This window comes from Scyliorhinus torazame, chromosome 9 (assembly GCF_047496885.1).
Source record: "Scyliorhinus torazame isolate Kashiwa2021f chromosome 9, sScyTor2.1, whole genome shotgun sequence".
Lineage (NCBI taxonomy): Eukaryota > Metazoa > Chordata > Chondrichthyes > Carcharhiniformes > Scyliorhinidae > Scyliorhinus > Scyliorhinus torazame.
In genome coordinates, this window is record NC_092715.1 from 2519530 (window position 1) to 2538629 (window position 19100).

The 19100-nt window shown below is 45.9% G+C and overlaps 1 protein-coding gene across 4 annotated transcripts in view; it reads left to right on the forward strand.

Annotated features, from left to right (window-relative positions):
• Positions 1–19100, forward strand: part of LOC140429045 (nipped-B-like protein) — an 817118-nt gene that overhangs the window by 601248 nt on the left and 196770 nt on the right. For all 4 annotated transcript variants that reach the window (XM_072515574.1, XM_072515576.1, XM_072515575.1 and 1 more), the window contains 2 exons: positions 3616–3714; positions 12521–12574. In XM_072515574.1, the coding sequence (XP_072371675.1) occupies positions 3616–3714; positions 12521–12574 (153 nt within the window). The remainder of the gene's footprint in view (positions 1–3615; positions 3715–12520; positions 12575–19100) is intronic.

Below are 19100 nucleotides of genomic sequence, written 5' to 3' on the forward strand. Positions count from 1 at the left end.
GAGACAGGACTGGTCTACACAGTCCAGACTCCGAGACCGGACTGGTCTACACAGAGGCAGGACCGATGAGTCCAAATCCGGCTGTGCCAGGAGACAACGCGGGCCTTCCTGATAACCTGACAGTAACCGAACCAATTGGGGAAACCAGCACCTTAGTTGCCAATCAAACACTGAGTCTACCTCAGATTACTGTCGACGCTCACACCAAGCCAAAGACACCAGAGGTTGCTGCAAATACTAAAATGCAGATGCCCGAGGTTCACCAACAATGACACAGAACGCTGGCCTCTAGAATGTCTGACGCATCGACTGTTCCTGTTGTTTTATGGTTAATGTTATACTGTTTATTGTGTCCGGAACCTTTGATTTAAAGGGGGAGGATATGTTGCGTTTCCTCACAGACAGCCTTGTAGCTGAAGGGGTACTCAGGCAAGTTGGGTGGGGGGGGTGGAGAAAGAGCGAAGAGAACCATTAATATTTCTGAGTATTTTAGAGTCTAGACAAAGTACACCTTAGAAAACATGCCTGTTATGGAATCATGGCATCGTGCAGTGCCGAAAGCGGCTGTTCGACCTATTGTACCTCTGCCAGCTATTTGAAAAACCCCTGCTTCCATCCCATAAACCTGCAAAGTAGTTGTCTTCAAGTAAGGGTTCACTTGCCTTTTGAAAGTTCCCATGCAACGTGTTTCTATTAGCCCTAAAGGAAATACATTTCAAATGTTAACAACTTTGTGAATTGCATTTCCCCTCTGGCTCTTCTACCAATTATTTTGAATTTATGACGTCCAGTTACCCACTTGCCAGTTTCTCGCTCAAAAGTCAGCATAATTTCAATTAATTCTTGTTAGATCTCCCTTGGATCCATCTGCCCTTGCACATCCTTCAAAATAATATAATTTAGATTGTACTGCCTCTCTGTGCTGTTTCTCCCATAGTGCACTCTAATATCTCTCTATATTAAATTGCATCTGCCATGTGTCTGCCCATTTCACCAGTCTGACCATATCATCCGGTATTAGACTAATATCCTCACCATTATGTTGCCAAAGTTTGTAATTATACTTCTTGTACCCAAGTCTTTTCCCCTGGGGTCTGGAAAAAACTTTTTTAAAATAAATTTCCGGGATGTGGGCGTCGCTGGTTAGGCTAGTATTTATTGTCCATCCCTAATTGTCCTTCAGAAGGTGGTGGTGAGTTGCCCTCTTGAACCGCTGCAGTCCTTGGTTTTCGTAGCACTGGAATACAACTGAGTGGCTTGCTGGACCATTTCAGCCGGCTTTTAATAGTCAACCACATTGCTGTGGGTCTGGAGTCACATGTAGGCCAGACCGGGTAAGGACGGCAGATTTCCTTCCCTAAAGGACATTAGTGAACCAGATGGTGATTTATAATAATCAACAATGGTTTCATGGTCATCATTAGACTTTTAATTCCAGATATTTTAAATGTCATCACCTGCCGTGGTGAGATTAGAACCTGGGTCCCCAGATCATTATCCTGGGTCTCTGGATTACTAGTCCAGCAACAATATCACTACATCACTGCCTCCCCTATTCTATTCTCCACTACTCCCAATGACCTATTCCTTAACCAATTTCACCTTGTTACTAGAATCCCTTTAATACAATGTGCTTCCATTTTCAAAAAAAACTTGTTATGGGGTACTTTATCAAATGTCTTCAGACAGTTCTTGTATATAAATACCACTGTACTATTTTTTAAATTCTTTCATGGGATCTGCGTGTTGCTGGCAAGGATAGTATTTGTTGCCCATTCTTAATTTCCATTGAACTAAATGGCTTGTGGGCTATTTCAGAGAGCATTTAAGAGTCAGCCACATTGAGACGGAGCAGATTTCCATCCCTAAAGGATTTTTATTACAATCGACACCATCACTACGACCAGCTTTCATTCTAATTGTTTTTATGAGGAGCATAGACAGAGTGGATAGTCAGAGACTTTTTCCCAGGATAGAGGGGTCAATTACTAGGGGGCATAGGTTTAAGGTGCGAGGGGCAAGGTTTAGAGTAGATGTACGAGGCACGTTCTTTTACACAGAGGGTAGTGGGTGCCCGGAACTCGCTGCCGGAGGGGGTGATGGAAGCAGGGACGATAGTGACGTTTAAGGGGCATCTTGACAAATACATGAATAGGATGGGAATAGAGGGATACGGACCCCGGAAGTGTAGAAGATTGTAGTTTAGTCGGGCAGCATGGTCGGCACGGGCTTGGAGGGCTGAAGGGCCTGTTCCTGTGCTGTACTTTTCTTTGTTCTTTATTAATCTGTTGAATTTATTAATTAACTTAATTGAAATTCTAGCAGCTGCTGGGGTGAGGTTTTAACCAGTGTACCCAGAATATTAACCTGGATCTCTATTATTATTATTATTATTATTATTATTCCCCAAACCCTCAACTCGTTGCATTACTTCATCATGATTTATCTTCAATAAATCAATGTTGCTTTCTCCAAGTGAGAATTTATTTTGTCCTTGCCAATGATCATAGTCACCCGACCCGACCCCCCCCCCCCCCCCCCCCCCCCCCCCCCCCCCCCCCCTCCAACACCGATGGGCTGTTTGACCTTCAATTGTTTGGTTTATCCCCATCTGCTTTTTAAAATAAATTTAGAGTAACCAATTATTTTTCTTTTCCAATTAAGGGGCAATTTAGCGTGGCCAATCCACCTAACCTGCACATCTTTGGGTTGTGGGGGCGAATCCCACGCAGACACAGGGAGAATGTGCAAACTCCACACGGACAGTGACCCAGAGCCAGGATTCGAACCCGGGTCCTCAGCCCCACCCTTCTGATTTTTTAATCTGATGTTATAACATTTGCAAATTGCCAATCCTCTGGAACCATCCCCATATTCAAATTCTCCTGCATTTCCATTTGATCCAGTGGGGTCAATAGAAGTTTATGAAACATAAACATATGGATGATAATGGCATAGTGTAGGTTAGATGGCTTTTGTTTCGGTGCAACATCGTGGGCCGAAGGGCCTGTACTGTGCTGTATAGTTCTATGTTCTATGTGCACTCAATGCCCCGGCCGATGAAGGCAAACATGCCATATGCTTCTTAACACTTTGGCCACCTGTGTTGCCATTTTTAGGGAACTGTGGACCTGCACGCCCAGATCCCTCTGTATGTTAATTCAAACCTAGATTTGATCCTCCAAAATACATAACCTCGCATTTGTCTGGATTAAACTCCATCTGCCATTTCTGTGCTCCAGTCTCCAATCTGTGTTCGATTCCCGCCTTGGGTGACTTTCTGTGCAGAGTCTGCACGGTCTCCCCGTGTTTGCGTGGGTTTCCTCCGGGTGCTCCTGTTTCCTTCCACTGTCCAAAGATGTGTGGGTTAGGTGGATTTGTCATGCTAAATTGCCTGTAATGTTCAACAGTTAGGCGGGTTGCTGGGTTACGGTGATAGGGTGGAGGCGTGGGTTTAAGTGTGGTGCTCTTTCCAAGGGCTGGTGCAGACTCGATGGTCCAAATGGCCGCCTCCTGCACTGTAATTCTATGATACTATGTGATCTGTTCTAATTCCAGTGTTCTTGTGTTTGCTTTGATTGGATGCTGATCTAATTTTAATTTATCCCTCTGCAGAAACTAGTAAATGAAACATTCCAGAAGCTCTGGTTCACTCCCACTCCTTCTCACGATGCTGAAGGGATGACGCGGAAAATCCTAAATGTCACAGACGTGGTGAGTAAAATCGTCCCACAATCCTATAAAATCTTCGCAACATTATGGCACACACCTGTGAAACTTGAGGCCTTTAAGTACAGATACAGATGGTCAAAGGGCTTACACAGGGCCATTGTGCCCCTTGAGCTTTCCTGCCATTCCATTGGATCATGACTGATCTATCTCTCAGCTACATTTACCTGCCATGGCTCCGTACCAACACCAACAAATATTCTAGCAATCTCAAGTCTTTAAAAACTCCAATTGTGCCCCAGTATCCACAGGTATTTAGAACAGGAAGTTCCACTTTACCACAACGATTTGTGTTCCCGGGGACAACGTAGTATTCCAAGTGCGGCCTTACTAAGGTTCTATACAACTTTAGCATGACTTGCCAGTTTTTATACTCAATATCCCGTCCAATGAAGGCAAGCATTCCGTATGCTTTCTTGACTACCTTGTCCACTTATGTTGCCACTTTCAAAGATCTGCGGACCTGCACGCCCAGATCTCTCTGACTTTCTATATTCCGAAGAGTTTTACCATTTATTGTATATTTCCCCTCTGTTAGACCTACCAAAATACATCATCTCTCATTTGTCCGCATTAAACTCCATTTGCCATTTCTGTGTCCGAGATTTCCAATCTATCGATATCCTGTTGTATCCTTCGACAGTCCTCGGCACTATCAGTAACTCCGCCGATCTTCGTGTCATCTGCAAACTTACTCATTAGAGCAGCTACATTTTCCTCCAGATCATTTATATATCCTACAAACAACAGAAGTCCCAGCACTGATCCCTGCGGAACACCACTAGCTACAGATCTCCATTCAGAAAAACACCCTTCCACCGCTACTCTCTGTCTTCTATAACCGAGCCAGTTCTGTATCCATCTAGCCAGCCCACCCCGAATCCCATGAGATTTTAGTTTTTGCACCAGTCTGCCATGTGGGACCTTGTCAAACGCCTTACCAAAGTCCAAATAAGCTACATCCACAGCCCTTCCCTCAACAATTTTCCTCGTCACCTCTTGAAAAAGCTCAAATCAAGTTGGTGAGATATGACCTTCCCTGTACAAAACCATGCTGCCTGTCAGTAACTAGACCATTTTGCTCAAAATGTGCATGCGTCCTGTCCCTCAATATCTTATCTAAAGCCCTGACAACATTCTTGTAAATCTCCTCCGCACTCTCTCCAGAGCAATTATGTCCTTCCTGTAATGTTACGGCCAGAACTGGACACAATGCTCCAGCTGCGGCCTCACCAGCGTTTTACACAGTCCAAGAACAATACAGCACAGGAACAGGCCCTTCGGCCCTCCAAGCCTGTACCGGTCACGATACCACCTTGGCCAAAACCCTCAGCACTTCCTTGTGCCGTAACCCTCTATACCCATCCTATCCATGTATTTGTCAAGATTCCAACCTTCCCTGGCAACGCATTCCAGGCACTCAGCGTACCGGCTGAGGTTATTCATGAAGGCCCGCCTTCCCAACCTTGCCCCTCGCCTGAGGTGTGGTGATCCTCCGGTTAAATCACCACCAATCAGCTCTTTCCCTCAAACGGGAAAGCAGCCAATGGTCATCTGGGACTATGGCGACTATTGCCTTCTTTATCGCCTGTTGCACCTATATGCTTACCTTCAATGACTGGTGTATGAGGATACCTAGGTCTCGTTGCTCATTCTCCCCATCTAATTTATGGCCATTCAGATAATAGTCTGCCTTGTCATTTTTGCTACCAAAGTGGATAACCTCGCATTTATCCAAATTACACTGCATCTGCCATTCATTAGCCCACTCACTCAACTTGTCCAATCACACTGAAGGGTCTCTGCATCCTCTTCACAGCTCACCCTCCCACACAACTTGGTGTCACCTGCAAATTTGGAGATATTAAATTTTGTTCCCTCATCTGAATCATTAATATATATTGTGAATAGCTGCATCGATCTTTGTGGTAGCCCACTGGTCACTGGCGGAGAATTTGAAAAAGAGAGATTGCGAGGTTCTTGAGTAAACTGTCACAGGGATGGCAAGGTATAAACTAGTATGGCAGGGGGGTGGGCACGGGAGCAATAGGTCAGAAGGTGAGAGCATTGAGGGAGAACTAGGGAATAGGGACAGTGGGGCTCTGAGGCAGAGCAGACAGGGAGAAGTTGCTGAACACAGCGGGTCTGGTGGCCTGAAGTGCATATGTTTTAATGCAAGAAGTATTACGGGTAAGGCAGATGAACTTAGAGCTTGGATTAGTACTTGGAACTATGATGTTGCCATTACAGAGACCTGGTTGAGGGAAGGGCAGGATTGGCAGCTAAACGTTCCAGGATTTAAATGTTTCAGGCGGGATAGAGGGGGATGTAAAATGGGAGGCGGAGTTGCGCTACTGGTTCGGGAGAATATCACAGCTGTACTGCGGGAGGTCACCTCAGAGGGCAGTGAGGCTATATGGGTAGAGATCAGGAATAAGAAGGGTGCAGTCACAATGTTGGGGGTTTACTACAGGCCTCCCAACAGCCAGCGGGAGATAGAGGAGATAGACAGATTTTGGAAAAGAGTAAAAACAACAGGGTTGTGGTGATGGGAGACTTCAACTTCCCCAATATTGACTGGGACTCACTTAGTGCCAGGGGCTTAGACGGGGCGGAGTTTGTAAGGAGCATCCAGGAGGGCTTCTTAAAACAATATGTAGACAGTCCAACTAGGGAAGGGGCGATACTGGACCTGGTATTGGGGAATGAGCCCGGCCAGGTGGTAGATGTTTCAGTAGGGGAGCATTTTGGGAACAGTGACCACAATTCAGTAAGTTTTAAAGTGCTGGTGGACAAGGATAAGAGTGGTCCTAGGATGAATGTGCTAAACTGGGGGAAGGCTAATTATAACAATATTAGGCGGGAACTGAAGAACCTAGATTGGGGGCGGATGTTTGAGGGCAAATCAACATCTGACATGTGGGAGGCTTTCAAGTGTCAGTTGAAAGGAATTTAGGACCGGCATGTTCCTGTGAGGAAGAAGGATAAATACGGCAATATTCGGGAACCTTGGATAACGAGAGATATTGTAGGCCTCGTCAAAAAGAAAAACGAGGCATTTGTCAGGGCTAAAAGGCTGGGAACAGACGAAGCCTGCGTGGAATATAAGGAAAGTAGAGGGAACTTAAGCAAGGAGTCAGGAGGGCTAGAAGGGGTCACGAAAAGTCATTGGCAAATAGGGTTAAGGAAAGTCCCAAGGCTTTTTACACGTACATAAAAAGCAAGAGGGTAGCCAGGGAAAGGGTTGGCCCACTGAAGGATAGGCAAGGGAATCTATGTGTGGAGCCAGAGGAAATGGGCGAGGTACTAAATGAATACTTTGCATCAGTATTCACCAAAGAGAAGAAATTGGTAGATGTTGAGTCTGGAGAAGGGTGTGTAGATAGCCTGGGTCACATTGAGATCCAAAAAGACGAGGTGTTGGGTGTCTTAAAAAATATTAAGGTAGATAAGTCCCCAGGGGCTGATGGGATCTACCCCAGAATACTGAAGGAGGCTGGAGAGGAAATTGCTGAGGCCTTGACAGAAATCTTTGGATCCTCACTGTCTTCAGGGGGTGTCCCGGAGGACTGGAGAATAGCCAATGTTGTTCCTCTGTTTAAGAAGGGTAGCAAGGATAATCCAGGGAACTACAGGCCGGTGAGCCTTACTTCAGTGGTAGGGAAATTACTGGAGAGAATTCTTCGAGACAGGATCTACTCCCATTTGGAAGCAAATGGACGTATTAGTGAGAGGCAGCATGGTTTTGTGAAGGGGAGGTCGTGTCTCACTAACTTGATAGAGTTTTTCGAGGAGGTCACTAAGATGATTGATGCAGGTAGGGCAGTGGATGTTGTCTATATAGACTTCAGTAAGGCCTTTGACAAGGTCCCTCATGGTAGACTAGTACAAAAGGTGAAGTCACACGGGATCAGGGGTGAGCTGGCAAGGTGGATACAGAACTGGCTAGGTCATAGAAGGCAGAGAGTAGCAATGGAAGGATGCTTTTCTAATTGGAGGGCTGTGACCAGTGGTGTTCCACAGGGATCAGTGCTGCGACCTTTGCTCTTTGTAGTATATATAAATGATTTGGAGGAAAATGTAACTGGTCTGATTAGTAAGTTTGCAGACGACACAAAGGTTGGTGGAATTGCGGATAGCGATGAGGACTGTCAGAGGATACAGCATGATTTAGATTGTTTGGAGACTTGGGCGGAGAGATGGCAGATGGAGTTTAATCCGGACAAATGTGAGGTAATGCATTTTGGAAGGTCTAATGCAGGTAGGGAATATACAGTGAATGGTAGAACCCTCAAGAGTATTGAAAGTCAAAGAGATCTAGGAGTACAGGTCCACAGGTCATTGAAAGGGGCAACACAGGTGGAGAAGTTAGTCAAGAAGGCATACGGCATGCTTGCCTTCATTGGCCAGGGCATTGAGTATAAGAATTGGCAAGTCATGTTGCAGCTGTATAGAATCTTAGTTAGGCCACACTTGGAGTATAGTGTTCAATTCTGGACGCCACACTACCAGAAGGATGTGGAGGCTTTAGAGAGGGTGCAGAAGAGATTTACCAGAATGTTGCCTGGTATGGAGAGCATTAGCTATGAGGAGTGGTTGAATAAACTCGGTTTGTTCTCACTGGAACAAAGGAGGTTGAGGGGAGACCTGATAGAGGTCTACAAAATTATGAGGGGCATAGACAGAGTGGATAGTCAGAGGTTTTTCCCCAGGGTAGAGGGGTCAATTACTAAGGGGCATAGGTTTAAGGTGAGAGGGGCAAGGTTTAGAGTAGATGTACGAGGCAAGTTTTTTACGCAGAGGGTAGTGGGTGCCTGGAACTCGCTACCGGAGGAGGTGGTGGAAGCAGGGACGATAGTAACATTTAAGGGGCATCTTGACAAATACATGAATAGGATGGGAATAGAGGGATACGGACCCAGGAAGTGTAGAAGATTGTAGTTTAGTCGGGCAGCATGGTCGGCACGGGCTTGGAGGGCCGAAGGGCCTGTTCCTGTGCTGTACATTTCTTTGTTCTTTGTATTGGAGATATTGGTGGGCCTAACAGTGGACAAATCTCCAGGGCCGGATGAACTATGTCCCAGGCTGCTGTGGTAGTCAGGGTTCGGACCCCAAATATTTAATTCCACTCTCGCCTCAAGGGAGCTGCCAGAGGACTAGAGAACAGCTAATGTGGTTCCCAGGGCAGAATTGAAAATTACAAGGGGCACAAGTTCAAGGTGAGGGGGGCTAGGTTCAATGGAGATGTGCGGGGACGTTTTTTTACACACAAGGTGATGGTGGCCTGAAATGCACTGCCAAGTGAGATGGTTAGCGACCTTTAAGACTTATCTGGATAGGCACATGAGCAGGGGTATGGAAGGATAGAGGCGGTTGGTCTAGATAGGCCACGTGATCAGCGCAGGCTTGGAGGGCCGAAGGGTCTGTTCCTGTGCTGTATTGTTCTTTGTTCTTTGATAGACGGCTGCGTTAGTGTCTGGAAGCCAGTGGCGTACCACAGGGATCCGTGCTGGGTTCCCTATTTGTCATTTATATACATGACACAGATAACTATGTGGGGGGTAGGATCAGTAAGTTTGCGATGACACAAAGATTGGCCGGGTGGTTAACAGTGAGGCTGAGAGTCCTGGGTTACAGAGGAAGATATAGGCGGGATGGTCAAATGGCAGATGGAATTTAACCCTGAAAAGTGTGAGGTGATACACTTTGGAAGGAGTAATGTAACTAGGAAGTATACTGTGAAAGGTCTGACACTGGGAAGTTCTGAAGAACAAAGGGACCTTGGCGTGTTTGCCCACAGATCACTAAAGGCAGAAGGGCAGGTTAATAGGGAGGTGAAAAAAGCATATGGAACACTTGCTTTTATCAATCGGGGCATAGATTACAAAAGCAGGGAGGTCATGTTGGAGTTGTATAGAACTTTGGTGAGGCCACAGCTGGAGAACTGTGTGCAATTCTGGTCACCACATTATAGGAAGGCTGTGATTGCACTGGAGGGGGTGCAGAGGAGATTCACCAGGATGTTGCCTGGGATGGAACATTTCAGTTATGAAGAGAGGTTGGACAGGCTTGGGTTGTTTTCACTGGAGCAGAGAAGACTGAGGGGTGACCTGATCGAGTGACTCTGGTGTTGATAGTTGTTAAGATGTTTACTGTGGGTTTATAAAGTGTTAACTGGTTTCATAACTAAACATTGTTTCAATTTAAAAGTACTGTGTAGATTTCTGTTTACATCACACCTGTAGAGTGGGCCGTGTGCTCCCCGTACTACAATCTATTGAAGGTTGTGGGTCAGGTGAACTCCATGATATACTTTGGGGTTCTCTCAACCCTGACCTATAACACAAGTGCTGGCAAATGGGATTAGGTGGGCAGTTCAGGGCCTTTCATGCATTGGTGCAGACTCGATGGGCCGAAGGGCCTCTTCTGCACTGTAGAATTCTGAGACCTATTAATTCCTGCTCATTGTTTCCTGTCTGCCAACCAAGGTTCTATCAATCACAATACACTACTCCTAATCCCATGTGCTTTAATTTCACGCACTAATCTCTTATGTAGAACATTGTCAAAAGTCTTTGCCTCTTGTTTCATGACATCTTTGGTATTTAACCTGTCCCCGCCTTCTAACCTATCCCTGACCGTTGCCTTTTGTTTCACCTGGAACCCCCATCTGCCCTCTGTCCTTTTTCAACATCAGAAACCAGCACATTTCTACCTTTCTTCAGTTCAAAGCAGCCATATTGAACTCAAAACATTGACTCCCTTCCTTTCTTTTACTAGTGATGCTGCCCCGGCCAGTTGTGTTTCCAGGGCTTGCTGTTTTTATTGCACAATTCCAACATCCACAATATTTTGCCTGCATTTTTAATTCTATTTTCTCTTGTTGGAAATTGACATTTCCTGGCACCTTTGTAGAGACTAGAGAGAGGATTCAGCTGAAGGGAAATTTAGAAAGTTAATGAGAGAGGACTGAAACGGAAAAGGACAGAGGGCATTGACATGAGTGCATTAGCCATCAGGGTCAGAATAGGGAAAGATTATGAGACAGAATTAATGGGCTGTTTGTCTGAAAGCATGCAGCGTTTGGAGCAATGTAGATGAATTGATGGCACAAATAGGAATATATTTGTATGGTATGATATATGATCATTTCAGAGATGTGCTTCCAAGGTGACCAAGGCTGGGATCTGAATATTTAAGGTCATTTTAGCATTTTGGAAGAATAAGAGGTAAGGAAAATGGGATGAAGCAGTTCTGTAAGAATGGTCTTGTCTTGGAAGATCAAAATAAGAACATAAGAACGAGGAGCAGGAGTCGGCCATCTGGCCCCTCGAGCCTGCTCCGCCATTCAATGAGATCGTGGCTGATCTTTTGTGGACTCGGCTCCACTTTCCGGCCCGAACACCATAACTCTTAATCCCTTTATTCTTCAAAAAACTATCTATCTTTATCTTAAAAATATTTAATGAAGGAGCCTCTACTGCTTTACTGGGCAAGGAATTCCATAGATTCACAACCCTTTGAGTGAAGAAGTTCGTCCTAAACTCAGTCCTAAATCTACTTCCCTTTATTTTGAGGCTATGCCCCCTAGTTCTGCTTTCACCCACCAGTGGAAGCAAGCTGCCCGCATCTATCCTATCTATTCCCTTCATAATCTTTTATGTTTCTATAAGATCCCCCCTCATCCTTCTAAATTCCAACGAGTACAGTCCCAGTCTACTGAACCTCTCCTCGTGATCCAACCCCTTCAGCTCTGGGATTAACCTAGTGAATCTCCTCTGCCCACCCTCCAGTGCCAGTATGTCCTTTCTCAAGTAAGGAGACCAAAACTGAACACAATACTCCAGGTGTGGCCTCACTAACACCTTATACAATTGCAGGCAGAACCTCCCTAGTCTTAAACTCCATCCCTCTAGCAATGAAGGACAAAACTCCATTTGTCTTCTTAATCACCTGTTGCACCTGTAAACCAACTTTTTGCGACTCATGCACTAGCACACCCAGGTCTCTCTGCACAGCAGCATGTTTTAATACTTTATGTAGAATGTGTGGAAATAAAAATAGCCAGGAAAGATGTAAAGAGTTGATAGACTCCCTAACAGTAGCTGCACTTTAGAACAGAGTTTAAAATGAAGAAATAATATTTTTTGTAAGAAAGGAACAGCACTAATCATGGGCGATTTGACTATCCTATTGATTAGACAAATTAAATTGGAAAACCTAACATTGAGGGGGAGATCATGGAATGTATTTAGGACAGTTTCTTAGAAATCAATTTCTTGACTCTAAAGGTGTCCAAGGTTATGGGGAGAGAGCTAGATTATGGTGTTGACATAGAGGATCAGCCATGATCGTACTGAACGGTGAAGCAGGCTCGGATGGGCCGAATGTCCTACTCCTATTTTCTATGTTTCTGTGTTTGCTTAGGTTCAGGGATGATGTCAGGAAGCACTGACGCACAGCAAGTGGAAATCTAGAACTCTTCCCCAAAAGGCTTTGGATGCTGGGAGTCCGAAACTTAATTGATACCATCTTGTTGGATAAAGATATCAAGTGTCATGGAAAATGTCAATGAATGTAAATGCAAAACAGTATTCATCTAATTGTTGAAACAATCTCTCCAAACAAAGTAGCCCACTCATGGACCTATGTTCCCAAATGTTTTTTCCCACTTGATGAAGGCTATTGAGGCTGTTGGTGTTGTGTAGCTGCTGATTGCTGCCACTGTGGAATAGTGGCCTGTTTCCCTAATAATGCTAATATTGACAGCTGGCTTTCACCTATTTTACAGGTTGCTGCATGCAGAGATACGGGGTACGATTGGTTTGAACAGCTTCTTCAGAATGTAAGTACAATGCAACTAAGGTTTTCATTGCTTGAGAGCTTAACTTTTCCATCTCTTAAGAGGGTGAGTTAGATGCAGACCAAGGAGTTATTTGTGTTCTGCCTGGGAGTTAAGTGTCAATCCCACATTGGGAGGCAACCTGAATCGGACTGAGAGTCTAGCTTTTTCTCATGAGCAGGAATAGGACAATCTCTGGGGAGGAAAGGTTGGGTGTGGAAAGGAAGGTGACTCTTAATTCCCGTACCAGCCTCCCCGAACAGGTGTCGGAATGTGGCGACTAGGGGCTTTTCACAGTAACTTCATTTGAAGCCTACTTGTGACAATAAGCGATTTTCATTCATTTCATTGTATATTAGTTGCATGTTTAATTTTGTCAGGTGGTGCATATCAATTTCTCTTGTGCTCTATTATATAGGAACAGAATAATACTGCTTGTTGGATTTAGAGGTACATGTTGGTAATATGTGTCACAAACGAAAAACTTACAAAGATATGGAAATTAGGATTCAGTGCTAGCCTTCACCACCTGCTCATCTGAATTAGAGCAAACATCTCGCCAAAGAAACCTCTTTTCATGCATTCTTCCACAAATCTTCACTCTCCCTATTGCATTACTCAAATATGGGTGTCCAAAGGTGAGCCTGATTGTTCAACTGTGATGGAGGAGAAGGGTGGGTGTGTTCGGGGGGGGGGGGGGGGGGTAGGTGTGGCTGTGCTGGGGGGGGGGGGGGGGGTAGGTGTGGCTGTGCTGGGGGGGGAATGAATCTGGGAGTGGGGGGGGGGGTGTGTCGTGGGTGCGGATGTGTTGGGGGGGGGGCGGTGTGGATGTGTCGGGGGGGGGGTGGATGTGTCGCGGGGGGGGGGGGGGGGGATGTGTCACGGGGGTTGGGGATGGATGTGCCGGGGGGCGCGGTGGATGTGTTTTTGGGGGGGGGGGGCAGATCGGTGTGGATGTGTCGGGGAGGGGTCGGTGTGGATGTGTTTGGGGGGGGGGCGTGGATGTGTCGGAGGGGGAGGTCGGTGTGGATGTGTCGCGGGGTGTGGGGGGGGGGTGGATGTGTCGGGGGGGGGGGGGAGGTTTCTACAGACGTTGAAAGATTCCCTTGTACGAACGTAATATGGCGCTCGTCTCATCGATCGACAGTTCCAACGCGCCACAGCAAAAAACCGCACCGACCTCCTCTGAAGACAAACATGGGATACAACCGACAGAATACCCTTCGTCGTCCAGTACTTTCCCGGAGCGGAGAAACTACGACATCTTCTTCACAGCCTTCAACACGTCATCGATGAAGATGAACATCTTGCCAAGGTCATCCCCACACCCCCACTACTTGCCTTCAAACAACCGCGCAACCTCAAACAAACCATTGTTTGCAGCAAACTACCCAGTCTTCAGAACAGTGACCACGACACCACACAACCCTGCCATGGCAATCTCTGCAAGACATGCCAGATCATCGACATGGATACCACCATTATACCTGAGAACATCACCCATCACGTACGCGGTACATACTCGTGCGACTCGGCCAGCGTTGTCTACCTCATACGCTGCAGGAAAGGATGTCCCGAAGCGTGGTACGTTGGCGAGACCATTCAGACACTGCGACAACGAATGAACGGACATCGCGCGACAATCACCAGGCAGGAATGTTCCCTTCCAGTCGGGGAACACTTCAGCAGTCAAGGGCATTCAGCCTCTGGTCTCCGGGTAAGCGTTCTCCAAGGCGGCCTTCAGGACGCGCAAGAACGCAGAATCGCCGAGCAGAAACTTATAGCCAAGTTCCGCACACATGAGTGCGGCCTCAACCGGGACCTGGGATTCATGTCGCATTACGTTCATCCCCCACCATCTGGCCTGCGAAATCCTACCAACTGTCCTGGCTTGACACAATTCACACCTCTTTAACCTGGGGTTACCCCATCTCTGGATCTGTAAAGATTTAATCACCTGCTAATGCTCGCATTCCAATCATTGTCTTGCATCTTTGAATCTGTCTATATTGTATATATATATGTTTCTGGAACATACCTCTTCAATCACCTGAGGAAGGAGCAGCGCTCCGAAAGCTAGTGACATCGAAACAAACCTGTTGGACTTTAACCTGGTGTTGTAAGACTTCTTGCTGTGCTCCTCATATGACCATCCTTCATTCCAGGGATCATTCTTGTGAACCTCCTCTGGACCCTTTCCAAGGCCAGCACATCCTTCCTTAGATACGGGGCCCAAAACTGCTCACAATACTCCAAATGGGGTCTGACTAGTGCCTTTTCCAGCCTGAGTAGTACATCCCTGCTCTTGTCACAGATTATCACAGAATTTACAGTGCAGAAGGAGGCCATTCGGCCCATCGAGTCTGCACCGGCTCTTGGAAAGAGCACCCTACCCAAGGTCAACACCTCCACCCTATCCCCAGAACCCAGTAACCCCACCCAACACTAAGGGCAATTTTGGACACTAAGGGCAATTTATCATGGCCAATTCACCTAACCTGCACATCTTTGGACTGTGGGAGGAAACCGGAGCACCCGGAGGAAACCCACGCACACACGGGGAGGATGTGCAGACTCCGCACAGACAGTGACCCAAGCCGGAATCGAACCTGGGACCCTGGAGCTGCGAAGCAATTGTGCTAACCACAATGCTACCGTGCTGCCCACGAATTGTATTCTAGCTCTCTCGACATGAATGCTAACATTGCATTTGTCTTCCTAACTGCCGACTGAACCTGCACGTTAACCTTAAGAGAATCGTGAACAAGGACTCCCAAGTCCCTTTGTGCTTATGATTTCCGAAGCATTTCCCCATTTAGAAAATACTCTACCTCTATTCTTCCCACCAAAATGCATAACCTCATGCTTTAAAGCATATTTCATCTGCCACTTCACTGCCATCTCTCTTAGCCTGTCCAAGTCCTTCTGCAGCCCCCTTTCTTCCTCAATACTACCTGTCCCTCTACAGATCTTTGTATCATCTGCAAAATTAGCAACAGTGCCTTCAGTTCCTTCTTCCAGATCATTGATATATATTGTGAATAGTTGTGGTCCCAGCACTGACCCCTGCGGAACACCAAGAGTCACTGGCTGCCATCCTGAAAATACCCCTTAATCTTCAACCCCTGCCTTCTGCCAGTCAGCCAATCCTCTATCCATGCCAGTACTTTGCCCCTAACACCATGGGCTCTTATCTTACTTAACAGCCTCCTGTACGGCACCTTGTCAAATTCCTTCTGGAAAATAGATCACGTCCACTGGTTCTCCTTTGTCTAACTTCCTTGTTACCTCCTCAAAAAATTCTAACAGTTTTGTCCGACATAACCTCCCTTGACGAAGCCGTGCTGACTCAGTCCTATTTTACCATGCACTTCCAGGTACTCCACAATTTCATCCTTAATAAGAAGGGGTGGTGAAGCATGGATGTGTATGTCGGGGAAGGGGGAGGGGAGGGTGTGTGTACACGTTGGGAGGGAGGAATGGTGTGTATGTATTGCAGAGAGGTTGTGCATGTATTGAGGGAGATCTAGGGAGTTGTGTGCATGTCGAGGGGGGGTGTATTCATGAGAACTTTGGTTAAAATGGGAATGTCAATAATAATTATTAGTATCACAAGTTCGTTGCAATGAAGTTACTGCGAAAATCCCCGGGTCGCCACATTCCGGCACCTATTCGGGTACACAGAGGGAGAATTCAGAATGTTCAAATTACCTAACAGCATATAGATATTTTCCTGACCATTTTTATCTGGGTGAAGTATTCGAGTATGTATTAGGAAGTAGAATCATAAAATGAGGTAGCACAAGAGAAAATTTAGCCCATTGTATCATTGCAAGCCCTTCAATACAGTTATCCATTCATTCAGTTAAACTGCTCTTTCCTTAGAGCCCTGAAAATTATTTTGGCTTTCCGGTATTTGCCCAATTCTCTTGATAGTTAGAATTGAGTCTACCACATAAAAGACTGTTTAACAAAATTGAGACTCCTGGAATAGTGTGCAATTGGATGAAAAAAATTAACAAGATTGTTGTTTTTCAGGAAACAGGGTGGTACACCATGTTGGTAAATTTAAACACCATTAACGTTTTTTTATTTACACTAACTGTAATTAAATGGGCAACAAATACCATGAGTTAACTACTATCCAATCTCTAACCCCCTTTTTAACTCTCCACAACCACTGCACACAAACAAACACACACGTGTAAAATAATGATGAAAGGAAAAGGAAAAGTTTCAGATGGATGTCTCCCAGTTCGTTGTTTGTTCGGTCTAGACTTTCAGATGGATGTCATCTTTTCTTTCAGCTTGTAGACTATCAGAAATAGACAGCCTGCGTCAGAGAGAGGCAGCTTCTTTCAGGGTCTAGAAGCGCTTACCGTCAGACAGTAGGCAGCAGAGAGAGGGCTGCTTCCACCTTGAGGGTCCAATGGCTTCTCTCGGGTTCTGTCCAAAAAATCCCACCTGACTGGCCAATCGCTTTGGCTGCTGGGCAGAACACTGTCCCTGGCCAATCCATTGGCCACCAGGCAACATATCAAAACTAACTCCTCCAATCTCTTGGGTGCCATGAAGTCTGCAATCATCTGCCCAAATACAAAACTTTATAACACAGTGTAAAAACTATAGGCCGGTGAGCCTCAAGTCAGTAGTAGGTAAATTATTGAAGAGAATTCTTGGGGACAGGATTTATACCCATTTGGAAACAAATAGACTCATAAGCGCTAGACAGCATGGTTTTGTGAAGGGGAGGTCGTGTCTCACTAACTTGATCAAGTTTTTTGAGGAGGCGACAAAGATGATTGAGGGGAGGGTGGTGGATGTTGTTTACATGGACTTCAGTAGGTCTCAGTAGATTTTGGTAGGTCTAACATAGAGGGGAAATATACTGGAAATGGCAAAACTCTTAGGAATATAGTAAGTCAAAGAGAACTGGGTGTACATGTCCACAGATCTTTGAAAGTGGCAACACAAGTGGTCAAGGTAGTCAAGAAAGCATACTGAATGCTTGCCTTCTTTGGACGGGGCACCGAGTATAAAAACTGGCAAGTCATGCTACAGTTGTATAGAATCTTGGTACGGCCGCACTTGGAATATTGCGCACAATTCTGGTCACCACACTACCAGAAGGATGTGGAGGCTTTGGAGAGGGTGCAGAGGATGTTTACCAGGATGTTGCCTGGTCTGGAGGGTGTTAGCTATGCAGAGAGGCTGAATAGACTCGGACTGTTTTCATTAGAAAGACGGAGGTTGAGGGGTGACCTGATAGAGGTCTACAAGAGTACGAGGGGCATGGATAGAGTGGATGGGCAGGCACTCTTTCCCTGGGTGGAGGGGTCAGTCACCAGGGGGCATAGGTTTAAGGTATGTGGGGCAAAGTTTAGAGGAGATGTGCGGGGCAGGTTTTTTTACACAGAGGGTGGTGAGTGCCTGGAACGCGTTGCCAGGGGAGGTTGTGGAAGCAGATACATTAACGGCGTTCAAAAGGCATCTTGACAAATACATGGATAGGACGGGTATAGAGGGTTACGGCACAAGGAAGTGCTGAGGGTTTTGGCAATGGTTTGTATCATGACCAGTACAGGCTTGGAGGGCCGAAAGGCCTGTTCCTGTGCTGTATTGTTCTTTGAATTATTTTGAGTTCCATACTTCCTTTGCTTGACTTAAAGATATGTCTCCATTGATGATCCATGGACCATAAACAATAAATACAAAATAAAATAAAGAGGAACGAAAGGAATCACCAGGAAGGGCCGTTACATCTGGTAGAATGGTCATGCAAGTGGCAAGTGGGAGATCACATGTATTGAGAGGTGATAGATACATTTTGACCGAAGGGATGGGAAGAGGCAACATGGACTAAATGGAAAAATTCCAAAAAGGATGCAGTACAAGAGGAATCTAAGGCTGTATGTCTTTGAAGATGGCAGGGTCTATTGAGCATGGTTAGCAAAACATGGAATCTTGGGCTTCATAAACAGACATTGAGTACAAAAGCAGAGACGTTCTGCTGAACCTGTATAAAGGTCTGGTTCGGCCCCATCCGTAGTGTTGTGTTCAATTCTGGTTACTGCTCTTTAGGAACAATGTGAATGTCCCAGAGAGGGTGCAGAGGAGATCAAGTGGCGATCTTAGGGGTATCAGAGTAGCCAGAGCTTCCATGGGGAGGGGGGCTGACTCCCTAGCCTTTGCCTCCCTCGCCCGCCGGAGGCTCCTGCTCACCACCACCACTCCTCTCTCTCAAACTGAATGTAAAATTCAATCATATGCTGCAACCTGGGGTGCCTTCTGTGAGATTAATCAAGAACCCACATTTCTCACTCAAACTGGTGTTGCCTACATGTGATCCACAGTAATATGGTTGCCTCGGAATTGTTCTCAGTAAAGGCCTAGCAAGCTATTCAGTTAGAGGAACACCAAATGCTGGCCTTTCCAGCCACTCTCCCATCCCATGAAAAGAATAAATTTAAAGATAAATATGTTGATGCTGTTTTTCACTTTATTTTCTACTGTGTTATGAACCTTTTCA